Source organism: Nematolebias whitei, chromosome 11 (genome assembly GCF_014905685.2).
Source record: "Nematolebias whitei isolate Nwh7 chromosome 11, NemWhi1, whole genome shotgun sequence".
NCBI lineage: Eukaryota > Metazoa > Chordata > Actinopteri > Cyprinodontiformes > Rivulidae > Nematolebias > Nematolebias whitei.
In genome coordinates this window covers 32187547-32201859 of record NC_056508.1, presented here as the reverse complement: position 1 = coordinate 32201859, position 14313 = coordinate 32187547, and the positions used below count along the sequence as shown (strand labels likewise).

The following is a 14313-nucleotide window of genomic DNA, read 5'->3' as shown; positions in this document are numbered from 1 at the left end:
ATATATATATATATATATATATATATATATATATATATATATATACACACAGTGAGGAAAATAAGTATTTGAACAACCTGCAACTTTGCAAGTTCTCCCACTTATAAATCATGAAGGGGTCTGCAATTTTCATCTTAGCTGCATGTCCACAATGAGAGAGATAATCTTTAAAAAAATCTGGAAATCAATATGTATGATTTTTTTAAATAATTTGTGTGATACTGCTGAAAATAAGTATTTGAACACCTGTGACAATCAATGTTAATATTTGGTACAGTAGCCTTTGTTTGCAGTTACAGAGGTCAAAGGTTTCCTGTAGATTTTCACCAGGTGTGCACACACTGCAGCAGAGATTTTGGACCATTCCTCCACACAAATCTTCTCTAGATCAGACAGGTTTCTGGGCTGTTGCTGAGAAACATGGAGTTTGAGCTCCCTCCAAAGATTTTCGATAGGGTTTAGGTCTGGAGACTGGCTAGGTCACTCCAGAACCTTGATATGTTTCTTATGGAGCTACTCCTTGGTTCTCCTGGCTGTGTGCTTCGGGTCATTGTCATGTTGGAAGACCCAGCCACGACACATCTTCAATGCTCTAACTGAGGGAAGGAGGTTGTTCCCCAAAATCTCACAATGCATGGCCCCGGTCATCCTCTCCTATGTTAGGGTCCGTAGTGACCCATTTTAAATTTTAAATCATGATACTGTCTTTTAAATATTTTTTTTTGCATCAAGGCTTTTTGACTTTGTCTGGAACCTTTATTTAAATAAAAAAAATTGTTTGTTTTTTTCACTAAATTTAATTTTTATTTTTTATAGAACAACACGCACTTGCCGCGCTGGGGTCATTTGTGACCCAGTTATGGTATAAGACTATCAACCAATAATCAGTGTCAAAACTGAAATCATAAACACACTGTGACCTCACTAACTTTGTCATACATATGTTAGGGCCTTCTGTTTTTACCTGTTTGGCTACTTCACTGACCAAAACATCCCCATTTATCCGTACTACTTTTATTGATAAGTCCCTCATACTCTGCTCCCAAAAACTGAAAAAGTTCATCCAGCTGTAAATGCAGAGACATGTTGAGGCATGCCCATGTAGAGATAAGCCTACCTGGATAGCCATGCCCATCTTGATATGCAGACCTAGACAGACACACCCACCTGGGTGTGTCTCTACATGGGCATGTAGAGACATGTAGAAACAGACACTCCATTTTACCTAGAGCTTGGCTGCATACCAAAATGAAGAGAAGATTCACAGTACAAGAAGCTCTAGATCACATCCTTGCTGAAAATGATGCAGAGGACACACCTAGTGACACAGATGAGCCAGTTTCTGAGGAGGACAATGCTATTGAATATGAATCAGAGTACACAGACTCGTCGAATGAGGAGGGCACAGGTGCTGAAGCTGCTCCTGTAACTGAAACCTATAAATCCAAAAAGGGTAACATCACTTGGAGTGCGATTCCTCCTGTTTCACATGGCAGGGAAGCTGCTGAAAATGTTATGAAGATGACCCCTGGGATTACAAGGTTTGCTGTGACACGAGTAAGTGACATCAAGACATGCCTTGATTTGTTTATGCCATTGTCACTAAAGAAAGTCATCATTGCTATGACAAACCTCGAAGGGAAAAAAGTTCACGGTGACACTTGGAAGGACATTGATGAGGAGTGCCTGGATGCTTTTATTGGTGTTCTTCTTCTCGCTGGCGTGTACAGATCCAGCAATGAGGCCTTTACTAGTCTCTGGGATGTGTCCACAGGCAGGAGTATTTTCCGCGCAACAATGTCACTTCAGACCTTTCAAATGATCTCAAGAGTCCTCAGATTTGACAACAGAGATACTAGAGCACGGTCTGACAAGCTTGCTCCCATCAAAGACGTCTGGGATAGATGGGTGAAGCTCCTTCCACTGATGTTCAACCCAGGACCAGAGGTGACAGTGGATGAGCGTCTTCTCCCTTTCCGTGGAAAATGCCCCTTCCGGCAATACATGCCCAGTAAGCCAGGCAAATATGGCATAAAAATCTGGGCAGCCTGTGATGCGAAAACCAGCTATGCCTGGAATCTACAGATTTACACAGGCAAACTTGCAGCTGGCATCCCTGAGAAGAATCAAGGAAAACGGGTAATCCTTGATATGACTACTGGACTGCGGGGTCACAATATCACGTGTGACAATTTCTTCACCAGCTATGATCTTGGAGAAGAACTTCTCAAGAGGAAACTTACCATGGTGGGCACAATAAGAAAAAACAAACCTGAGCTGCCCCTTGAAATTTTGTAGGTGAAAGACAGGGCTCCACTGTCTTCAAAATTTGCTTTTACAGAAACCACCAGTGTTGTTTCATACTGTCCCAAAAAGAACCGGAGCGTGGTACTTATATCCACTCTTCACAAAGATGCAGCTGTGTCAACAAGAAGTGACAAAAAGCCTGAAATCATCCTGGACTACAATAAAAACAAAGGAGGAGTGGACACCCTGGACAAGCTGACTGCCACCTACACTTGCCAGCGAATGACCAGGAGATGGCCAATGGTTGTATTTTACAACATCCTAGATGTGTCTGCATACAATGCATTTGTCTTGTGGACCCAGATTGACTTGGGGTGGAACGCCAAAAAAACCCACAAGCGGAGATTGTTCCTTCAGGAGCTAGGAAATTTGTTGATCAAGCCATACATTGAGAGAAGGGAACGGATACCCCGAGACCCAGCCACTGCGAACCTTGTGAGACAGCTCCGGAGCACCACTCCAACTACATCATCAGCTGCACAAAGTGCATCAGTGACAACACGCCCTTCAGGCAGCCGGGCTTCAACATCGACCACACCCACAACTCTATTATTACTTGTTCTGCTTTTTATTTTATATTGGTATTAAAGTTCAATGTTTGAAAAGAAATGTTTCTTCCTTTTTTTTGACGTAAATATACATGGGTCAAAACTTACCCTTAACACTATAAATGTTACTATGGTTAATAATATTAAAATAACAAAATAATAAGACAAATTTATTTTAGAGATGTGTTCTAATACTTCTTAAAAAAACACTGTTTTGAGGGTATTTTGTGGCTGATTTAAGACGGGTCACAACTGACCCGTTCACATCATAAGTGCGTGCAGGATCTCGCCACGCTAGGAAGGTTAATACAGTGCAGTCGTCCTGTCCCATGTGCAGAACCCACCCCCCCCCCCCCCCCCCCCAAAAAAAAAAAAATGAAGGACCCCACCCACCCAGCACACACACTTTTTGCCCCACTCCCCTCAGGAGGGAGGTTGAGGAGCATTGGGTGTGGAACCACTAGACTGAGGAACAGCTTCTACCCTGAGGCTGTTAGACTCATGAATCTCTAGCTAGAATGGTCGCTGTGAAAAACCATATCATGTTGCTGCTGGTCTGTTTCATGTTGCTGCTGATCTGTTTCAATGTTGATGTGTTCATGCGTGCACATCTGCTCACAGACTCATGTTCATGTTTGTGCTGATGTTCAATGTTTTATGTTATGAGTGCTTGGTGTATATTTAGTTTATGTTTTTCTTGGTTCGTGTCTTGGATGTTGTTACTGTTTTTCTTATACATTTTATTGTTGGATGTAACTGGGACCCTGTGTACATAATTTCGCTCCACCACATGTACCACATGAGGTGCGAATGACAATAAAGAAACTCTGACTCTGACTCTGAAAAGCATGATGCTTCCACCCCCATGCTTCACAGTAGGGATGGTGTTTTGGGATGGTACTCATCATTCTTCGTCCTCCAAACACAGCGAGTAGAATTAAGACCAAAAAGTTCTATTTTGGTCTCATCTGATCACAGAACTTTCTCCCATGACTCCTCTGGATCATCCAAATGGTCATGGACAAACTTAAGACGGGTCTGGACGTGTTCTGATTTAAGCAGGGGAACCTTCTGTGCTATGCATGATTTTAAACTATGATGTCTTAGTGTATTACCCACAGTAACCTTGGAACCAGTGGTGCCAGCTCTCTTCAGGTCATTGACCAGCTCCTCCCGTGTAGCTCTGGGCTGATTCCTCACTTAGGATCACTGATGCACTACGAGGTGAGATCTTGCATGAAGCCCCAGTCCGAGGGAGATTCACAGTCATGTTTAGCTTCTTCCATTTTTTAATAATTGCTCTAACAGTTGATCTTTTTTCACCAAGCTGCTTGGCAGTTGCCCCGTAGCCCTTTCCAGCCTTGTGGAGGTCTACAATTTTGTCTCTGGTGTCTTTGGACAGCTCTTTGGTCTTAGCCATGTTAGTAGTTGGAGTGTTACTGATGGTGTGGGGTGGACAGGTGTCTTTATGCAGCTAACGACCTCAAACAAATGCTTCTAATTTAGAATAAGAGGAGTGGAGGTGGACTTTTTAGAGGCGGACTAACAAGTATTTGAGGGCCAGAATTGTTGCTGATTGGCAGGTGTTCAAATACTTATTTGCAGCAATAACACAAATAAATTATTTAAAAATCTTACATTGTGATTTCCAGATTTTTTTTAGATTATGTCTCTCACAGTGGACATGCACCTAAGATGAAAATTCCAGACCCCTACATAATTCGGTGAAATTTCTATATGCAGAAGTTGCCCAATGTGAACTGAAAACATGATGAAATACTAAAACCAAAACATGTGTCTTTTATTGCAACATGACAAGCCTCAGTATTAAAAACTGGGCAGTTAAATGTCAGAGTTTTACAGCTATGGAAAAAACTACCGATATACAAAAAGCCTACTTTTAATTAAAAAAATACACAACAATGAAAATATATAAAGTCTGACTACAAATCATTTAATAAACATACTTCACAGCGTTGGTATAATTCAATTTCAACTTATTTAAAAAACCTGTGTGGACTTAATGTAATTTAAAGAGGATACTAATGTCTTTAAAGAAATATCAATAAACAAGATAAACTTTACCACTAAAGATTTTTATTACTACCTTTAGCACGAGAGAAACAGACTACTTTCTGAAACAACTTTTCTCTATAGCAGAGGTGGATCTAGAACTTTTATGAGTCAGGAAATGTGTGGGAGTCGCATTAAAAAAGAAAAGAATAAGATCCATTTACATTTCTAGATAAAAAAAAAATTTTAAACAACAAAATTTTGTGGACCGCTTAACGGTGAACTCTGTGGGTGAGTTATACTTGTCACCAGTTGATAACTTCTGGCTTCCCATTATCATCCAACAGCATAAAAGGTGGGCAAATGTGTAATTAACTGTTTATCCGTTTGTCTGTCAGTTCAAAATTATCATATGAGCCATTTGGGTGATTTTATTAAAACTTCAGTGTAATCATTGGATTTACATCTGATTAAGATGGCTGCCACAGTTAATCAACCATATCAAACACAACAACGGCTAAATCCAATTTTACAGATTCTGAGCAAAAAAATTGGTGTGGTAGTATCAGAGAGTCATCCACAACACATACTAACAGCACAAACAGACTGCATGAGATCTCTGCTCAACACCCTGGTATCATGTGTAGATGTCAACTTTGTGTTGTTATCAAAATACATCATGTACCACTGAATGGGTTTTATTGAAACTTAGACCATATTGATTGGATGTACGTCTACAACCTACGTTGCCAACCTTTGGAGCAAAACTGATTGAAGATGGCCACCACTGATAGATGACCTTAGCAAACACAAAAATGCCAACAACTCAGTCAATGTGGTTAATACTGAACTAAAATATGGCATGGCTAATAGCTGAGAGTAGTTTCCACAACGTACTCCAAGCACTAACAGATCAAACAAGATCTATGTTTAAAGCGTTAGCTTGTAGGTTAATGAATGACATGCTGTTATCATTTACAAATATATTCCTATTTGTTTTCTTAATTGGACTTGTGACCTGTCCAGGGTGTACCCCGCCCCTCGCACATTGATTGCTGGACATGGGCACCGGCGACCCCCGTGACCCAAAATGGAAGAAGCAGGTAAAAGATAATGGATGGATGAATGTTTTCTTAATTGTCTTATTTCTCACAATATATAAATACAGAACAGTGCAGCTGTAAGAAATGTTTAAAGTTCAAAGACGTCAGAGGCCAGTCAGGTGCAGCAGGGACCGGTGGTCTTCTGATCCTCCTCTGGGTCCAATCATGCTCCAAAGTTAAGAAATCCACATGCAAAACTGACATCTCTACGGTTCAGCCTTGTCATCCCTCAGAATAATTTTCCTGAAGGTATTTCTCAGTTCAAGGAGGAATCCACTTGTTTTTTCAAACAAATGAAGCAAAAATGTTCAGTAATTCTGAACGTTTTAAAGAGTTCCCAACAAAAGCCAAAGATGAACGCTTAAACATCGAGTAATCATGCAGTGGCCCTCTCAGGTTTGTCATAAGGAATTCCCCACCCACTACCATGAAGAAAGGTGTTTTGACTCAGCAAAAGTGCTTGCGTGGGTTTTCTCCGGGTACTCCGGTTTCCTCCCACAGATCAAAAACATGCATGTTAGGTTGTCTTCAGGCCCAGGCTTCCCTTGCAAAAGAGATCTGTGATCTCAGTGGGATTTGCCTGGTTAAATAAAGGTTAATAAATAAAAGAAACCAAATAAATAGGTTAAATTTTACTTAGTGGATGTACTAAAGCAATTATGATTCAGTTTTTACCTCTACGCAGCAATTCCCATCCAGTACTATGTTCCCTTGGCAGTCCTTACGGTCCTCTCCTGTGTAGTAGGACAAGTTGCTGGGCCTCAAAGTGAACCAGCGTTCCTTCCAGTTTCTCCTCAACTGTCCTTTTTTCCACAGATACCCCTGCATGCACCCAAACCAATAAACACATGCTGTCACTGCCTCAAAATGGAGCATTCTGCAACAAACTAGACAAACTGTATCTGCTGCTTGATCGGTCTCTTACCTCTTTGAGAACATCGCCAACTATCTCTCGGTAAACCTCCTCTATAGCCATGCTGATAATGCTCTTATCAATTCCCCGGGTAACCTTCCCAGAGTTCACCATCTCCAGAAAGACCCAGACGGAGATGCCGCTCTGCTGCGCTGAATCCTGGGAGAAGAAGTCCTCAAACTCAACACAGTTAAACTCAACACTCATCGCCATGCATATCTTCTTGAGGAGGTATTCCACCTGCAGAGGACAAGAGGGAGATTAGTTGATCTATTTATACTGCCCGTGTTTGCTGCATGATGCACAAGACAAGAAAGCAACTAAAACCTTTTAATTAGAATAATTTATTAATCCTGTAAAATTTACTTTTTATGAAGGATGCTTTTATGTAAGGCTGCAGCATTTTTACTGCTGAGCTTAATAAAATTATAAAACAAAGTGTTTATTATGCCATTTATCCCAATTTCCCATTATTCTTTAGGGGCTGAGATGGGGTAGAGGCAGGGCAGCTGACTCAGGACCTGATAGTCCCGGGTTCAATCCCCAGCCATTCCCACATGTCCTGGTGTCTCTTAGCAAGACACCCAATCCCCAATTGCTAAAACCCACATAGCTGCCCACTGCTCCACCTGGGTGTATCCCAGGTGCGATGGGTTAAATGCAGAGAACTAATTTTGCCATTGTATGGGAGCATACAACGATGACAACACATAGTGCTTGTCTATTTAAAGATAAAAATAATAAAATCACACCCAACATCATAAACAGCACTTCACATGCGTTGTCTCACTAAATCTCACCATCGACCAACACCGTAACCCTCATTCGAACATCAAATGTCTTGTGAAGTGGTTGGTGTGAAAAAACATATCAAAATAAATCTGGATGACATTTTCTTAAATTATGAGTGTAGACAAAAATACACTGTTCTTGACAGGCTTTCTTTTGGTAGCGGCTGAAAAAAAAAAGCCCAACAGGAAACCAAAACAACTGCTGTAAGTGAGAATCAAGCCCACACGGCTGTACGAAATGAGCGCCGTGTTTCATGGTGGAAAGAAGCTGAACTTTTAGCTGCTGAACTCAGTGGCTGCTCAAGATCCAACTCTATTTTTAGGCCACAGATTACAGACTAGAATCATAGAATTATAGGCAACACTGAAGGAAAATATCAAGAAATATGTAACTAAAATTGGAGAGAAGAGGCAAAATCTAAATCAACTAGAAAAGTTTACATTTTTAAAAAGAATGCAGTGCGAACATGGAGGGTTGAAGGACTGATAAAAATTGTTGATGAAGAAGCAGAACAGAAGCTAAAACAAACAGAATGGTCAAATTTACAATGAAATGAACTGTAGCTAAAAGCTACAATACATAGAAATGTAGCTAAAAGCTAAACTAACAGTGGCTAAAGGCTAAAACCAGCAAAACCATAGCTAAAAGTTTAAATATACAAAACTGTAGTTAAAAACTAAAACAGCTAGAAGGCAACAATTCTGGGAGGTGAGCCGGTCCCAAGAACCATGGAAAAGACCTCAAACACGGGTCAAGCCGGAAATATCCGACCCGCGCTGTGACAGTGGAAAAGAGGCATAAGCGCTAAACCCAACCAAAATGATTAAAACAGTAGCTAAAAGTTAAAACCAGCAAAACATAAGCCAAAACAAAAATTAGAAAACTGGAGCCAAAAACTGAAATGAGCAAATTTGTCATTAAATGCTAATATTAGCAATACACTTGCTAAAGTATGACTAGACTACCAGTACTAATTACACGTGAATAGACTACTGACTAGCTAAAGTCAACAATAAACCAAACCAAAGCTAAATATTAAAGTCAGTAAAATAGTAGCTTAAAGCTTAGCTTCAATTTTAAAGCTCCATTTCAATTAGGAAAAAAGTAAAAAAAATAAAATAAAAATCAACTAATATTTTAAAAAGTATTAAAATTACAAATACCATAAGTCATAGCACACATCTCCTCAACGAGCTGAAGGCTATGATACCCGAATGGTTAAAATAGCTGAACACATGCAAGTACCAGTATTAGTAAAAAAAAAAAAAACTTTGAACAGGACAACAGTAGAGTGAATGCTGAGTCAGCAGTCACAGAACTGAATGGTATTTACATATTCACTGGTTGAACCCACCTCGTCAGGAACCATAACCAAAGGGTACTTGTCTTCAGAGAGAAAATTAAAAAGGCACCAAAGTCGAAAAGCGTCCCGCTCTGGTACAACCGAGTTGCTGCTTTTATCTGGCTGGTAGTTCTTCTTTGCCGTGAGAGTCCAACAGAGCTCGTCTACATTTTCTTTTTTAAAAGAACCCTCCACAACCTAAAGCAACACAAACGCAGGGATTAAATGTAACCGCATGAGTCATTTATGAAGCGTAAAGTTGTGCTGGACCTCACCTTATCCAGGATGTATTTGTTGAGGTAAGGCATATAACCCTGACTGGAAACTGGGCCATCATCATCATCCCTGAAGTGCTCCTCTAAAGCCACCGGATCATGTGGGATACTCAGGACTGTGCAAAGGTTGTGAGACAAAACCTGAAAAATTACAATGAAGACAGATTTTTATTTTAAAGTGAAGTAGAAAGGCAACATTACTAAAACAAAAATGGAAACTTGAGCGCTTTAGGGAACTGAAGTGTTGATTTTCAGCAGTTTCTATGTGCGCACATTACTGTGACAAAAAGGAATGAAAAAAAGTTGTGTGGCCAAAGTCAGAAGAAAACTGAAGATTTTCAAGAAAATAACGGTTAAACATTCTAGGTTAGGCAAAAAGAAAAAGTAATAAAGTCTTACTGATGTAGAGTAGAAACATGGATACATTTACACTCTTTCTAGTCGTCAGCCACATTTAAAAAAGACCCAGTGCTGATCGGAGAGTTAATTCAATTCAATTCAGTTTATTTATATAGCGGCAATTCACAACAAAGTTGTCTCAGGGCACTTTACAGGAACATTCACATACATAGAAAAGCCAATTAGTAAAGTTCTCTATCTAAGGAAGCCAGCAGACTCATTGAATCTTCACTTCGTCAAAGTCTCCCATCCTGAGCAAGCACAAAGGCCACAGTGGAAAGGAAAAACTCCCTTTTAACAGGAAGAAACCTCCAGCAGAACCAGGCTCAGGACAAGCAGCCATCTGCTTCGACCGGCTGGGTTTGAGAGGACAGGAAGGAGAGACAGACGAACACAGAATGGCATGTCCAGGTGCAGGTGTACCTCCTATTGGAAGAAAGACAAAAACACATGTCAAGGACAGAAAAAAACACAAATTCAAAACAGGCTGAGCAGAGTAAGTAGACAGTAGCATAGTGCAGAAATGTGGTCAGTTTGTCCTCCAGCAGTCTAAGCCTATAGCAGCAACTCAGGAAGCCCAAGCCAACCCTAACTATAGGATTTATCAAAAAGGAAAGTCTTAAACCCAGTATTAAAACTGGACAATGTGTCAGCCTTTCAGACAGAAACTGGAAGTTAGTTCCACAAGAGAGGAGCCTGATAACTGAAAGATCTTCCTCCTATTCTACTTTTGGAAACTCTAGGAATCACAAGTAATCCTGCAGTCTGAGAGTGAAGTGCTCCGTTAGGAAAATATGGAACAATAAGATCTGTAATATAAGATGGAGCTAGGTTGTTGAGAACTTTGTAGGTTAGAAGTAATATTTTGAATTCTATTCTGAATTGGGAGCCAATGGAGAGAAGCTAAAACTGGAGAGAGATCTCTCCTATCAACTCTCATTAAAGTTACATTTGACATATTTTGCTAATTATTCTAACAATGTCACAACAAAGCTGGTGTTGATCCAAAGTCTTTATTTTGACCATCACAACTGTGAACTGTTGGTGCCACAAGATCTGAGGCTATCAATTTTGATTTCTTTAAGGGATTTTAAACATTCAATAGAAATATCAAAGCAGCAAATATGTTCTTGTTATTGTATTTTACCTTGTTTTATATCTTGATTTGACTATGTTTATAACTTCTTTTATTTGATTTTAATTGCTTTTTGAATTATTGTGGTCTTTATGTGTTGTGTCTAAAACAGGTCTCACTTGTAAACAAGTCCTCGTGACTCAATGAGACGAACCTGTATAAATAAAGGTTGAAAGAAAAAATGAACTTTTTTTGCATCTCATGTAAGAAAATGTCAAGAAACTTCTGATCTTATAACAAGACAAGCAAAAGAAAAAAAAAATCTCAATTTGTATGCATCCTTTACAGTATGATTGTCTTTGTTGTCCACTGTTGTCATCACTCTTTGTTAAAATCAGGTCTCTCTTGTAAACGAGTCCCCGAGACTCAGTGGGATTAACCTGTATAAATAAAGGTTGAATGAAAAAAAAAAGGTTTGAAAGAGCTCAGTCAACATTTCTGTTACAGCAAAATCCCTAAACAAGGTTTAGATTAGCACAAATAGAATTAAGAAATGATGTGCTTTTAAATGTTTACAGATTTTGTACATTTAAAATAAGAGGAAAATTTCATAAATACGTAGCTGGTCCAGTTCACATGAATATAAATATCCCCTCTGGTGGTTTTTCAGTACTGGTTTAGGATCTTTTTACCCATTCTTTCTGCAAAAGGCTTTCAGTTCTGTGAGATTCTAGAGGTCTTTGACTATATCCAGATTATTTCCCCTTTTATGTAACAATGCAGAGATTAACGGGACACATCAGAAATGTATGTTAATGCAATAAATGCATTGTTACTTAGTTTGGAATTTGTTTTCCTTTTTATTTTTATTTTAACAAAAACTTTATGAAATTCTAGCCTCATTTCATTTAAAATTAAACAATTTGTCTGGATTATATTAACAGGACCCAAGGATGCAGAGCGAGGAAAATAATATTCTTAATGAACAAATCAAAATGGCAGATGTGGCACCAAAACAACAAAAAATAAACTCAAGAAGCAAAATCACAAGGACCACTAAAAGAACCGGCGGAGGGAACAAATGAAATGACAGACTGATGAGAAAGAGCAAACCAAAAAGTAGAGCAGGGGTGATGAGATAAGTGGAGGCAGCTGAGTCTAATGAATATAGGAAACAGGTGTGAATGGTTAACAGAGGGGCAGGACTGACTGAGAAATGAACGCGTAAATGATCATATCAGAACACAGGAAAACAAACTACAAACACAAGAAGTCAAAAAATTAAGGATGTCTAAAAATAAAAATAAAAGGAACTCAGGATCTTGACAGGTCATAGGCTGGATTTCATGGTGAACGAGCTCAGAAAGCTTAATTTAGTTGTTTAAACTGTTACATTGTATTTTTTTATGCTTTACAGTACACTGTTCATGCTTAAAAGTGTGAGAAAATAACTTATTGTGCGGCTGTATATAAATAAAATACAGTTTCTGTTGTGGAAGAAGTGCACAACGTCGTGTGTAATGCGATGTAAGAAACAGGTCCAGATGACTGTTGTGACTTGGCACTATATAAATAAACTGAATTAAATTGAATTAAACAGATGGCACTATTTAACCTTTTTTGTTGTTATCTACGTGGATGATTGAGCTTACAAACCTTTTTTTTCTGAACCATTTTGGCCTTGATGTCCTCAGCCTGTTGATGTGAGTAGCAAGTTGGCCATGTGGCCTAAAACATTTGATGGTTGTACACGATGACTGATTGTTTTGGACGGGTGGGCTCTGTTTGCAAGTGTTAAAAGTCTACTTCTGAGATCCCACAGGAGGTTGGCTTGAAACACAGCAATGTAAGCTACCTATGGGACAGATCTGGTTGGCAGGCTGTAGACTGATGACGGAGAAGAAACGTTTCTCACTTAAAGAAACTGGTCCAGATGACATTAATCTGTTTTGTTGTTGTGCGCATGCTTAATAACTTCCCTCAAAAGGTGCAGTTTTGGTGTTTGTGTTCTAGTCGGCAGTATTTCATGTGGTGAATAGAACGAGGCACAGGAAATTAAGTCAGTACTCATGTCATGTCTCTGGTTCTGTGCTTCCCTTCTATTTATTATTTTTGCAAAAACCTTGCAATGTAAAGTGGAGAGAAGGATTTTATAGCTTGCTCTACATGTAGACAAGTTACTGCTGATGAGAAGTGGACTTGTAAAAATTCAAACGTTCAGTAATTTATTACAATTAAAGAGGTAAATAAAGGATGTGTGCTTTGAGTAGCATTATCACTTTTCCACCGTCTTGTCAGAACCATCTTGAGCTGCCTGCTGCTGTCAGACACCTAGTTTGTGCGTGCTGAGCCATAACCACATCCTGCCTCCAATCTACAGTGCTCTAAAACATCTACCACTTTGTGAGGCCACAGCACACAAACAACCTGCCTGTGAGCATCTCAAACAAAATGTGGTGCCTGAACACAGCCTGCACGCTCATGGGGAGTGAGGGGGGGATAAGCCCAGTCATGAGGCTGAATATTTGTAAGCCAGGAGTGGAGGTGGCTGGAAATGGAGTCTGAGCTACAATAAATGACACAACAGTGAGATCAACAAAAAAGGACAGTGGCTGTATTGAGGCTCTGGGTGCAAGACACAACTATCACCAGCATGTTTCCACTTTGTCCTTGCTCTCAATGTAACAATGTTCATTTGACGTACATGCTGGGAGAGTACTCTATTCAACAGGCTGCTCTCCAGTGCCAGAGGTTTCTTTGCACAACAAGATGGCACATTCGGGCCCAGTGTGAGCAACAGCTCAGAGATGAGGGGTCCCATTCATGCACAAAACTGAGAACAAACTGTTACTCTCGTGCTCTGGCAGGGCAGAGGTGCATATTGTGCTTTCTTTCAGCCGTGTAAGCGTTTTACTCAAACTATGGGGAACAAAATTGTTCCTCGTGGCATTCGCAGATTTAAAAAAAAAAAAAAAAGCATTGCTTGACACAGGAAATGTAGATGATGAGAAGAAGACAGAGTACACACTTATTTCCTGGAGCACACACTCAAATACACAGCGATTAAACAAAAAAGTATTTGGTTGGATTTATTTAGTGCGTTAAGCACCTGAAAGCACTTTTTATCTTCTAAAACGAGGTCAAGTAGGAAATGAGGCAGCACAAGTAAAAGTGTCCATCCTGACATCAGAAGAAAATGTTTCTTCTTGTTACATTGTCCAAGCAGAGGTCCCATCACTTACCTTCAGCTGGGATTTAGACACTTTCCCACTTTTCTCCAGATCCAGGGCTGTAAAACCATACCAGATGGACTTGAGCAGCTCAGACCGCAGGTCCATGTCTGCAGCAGCTTATTTTCTGATTTCCTCTTCTACGTGTCTTCTTCTTCCCTCTGCTGTTGACACGGGTCCCCTGAGTGACAGGCGGACTGGTGTTGTGTTGCAGCTGCAGGGCAAGACTTCAGCTGCTTGTTGGCAGTGACACCTCCTGGACATCATCAGCCACCAGCAGACGAAGGCTCTGGTCCCATAGTCCTGTCTTCCAGTG

At 39.9% G+C, this 14313-nt stretch overlaps 1 protein-coding gene across 1 annotated transcript in view; it reads right to left on the bottom strand.

Annotated features, from left to right (window-relative positions):
* LOC119417635 (differentially expressed in FDCP 6 homolog) overlaps positions 1 to 14105 on the bottom strand; it is a 20366-nt gene extending 6261 nt beyond the window's left edge. Inside the window, exons 1-5 of the mRNA XM_037684886.1 lie at positions 14010 to 14105; positions 9294 to 9434; positions 9031 to 9216; positions 6897 to 7124; positions 6647 to 6793 (exon numbers count right to left, since the gene is read on the bottom strand). Coding sequence (XP_037540814.1) covers positions 6647 to 6793; positions 6897 to 7124; positions 9031 to 9216; positions 9294 to 9434; positions 14010 to 14105 — 798 coding nt within the window. The remainder of the gene's footprint in view (positions 1 to 6646; positions 6794 to 6896; positions 7125 to 9030; positions 9217 to 9293; positions 9435 to 14009) is intronic.
* Between the last annotated feature and the right edge of the window lie 208 nt (positions 14106 to 14313).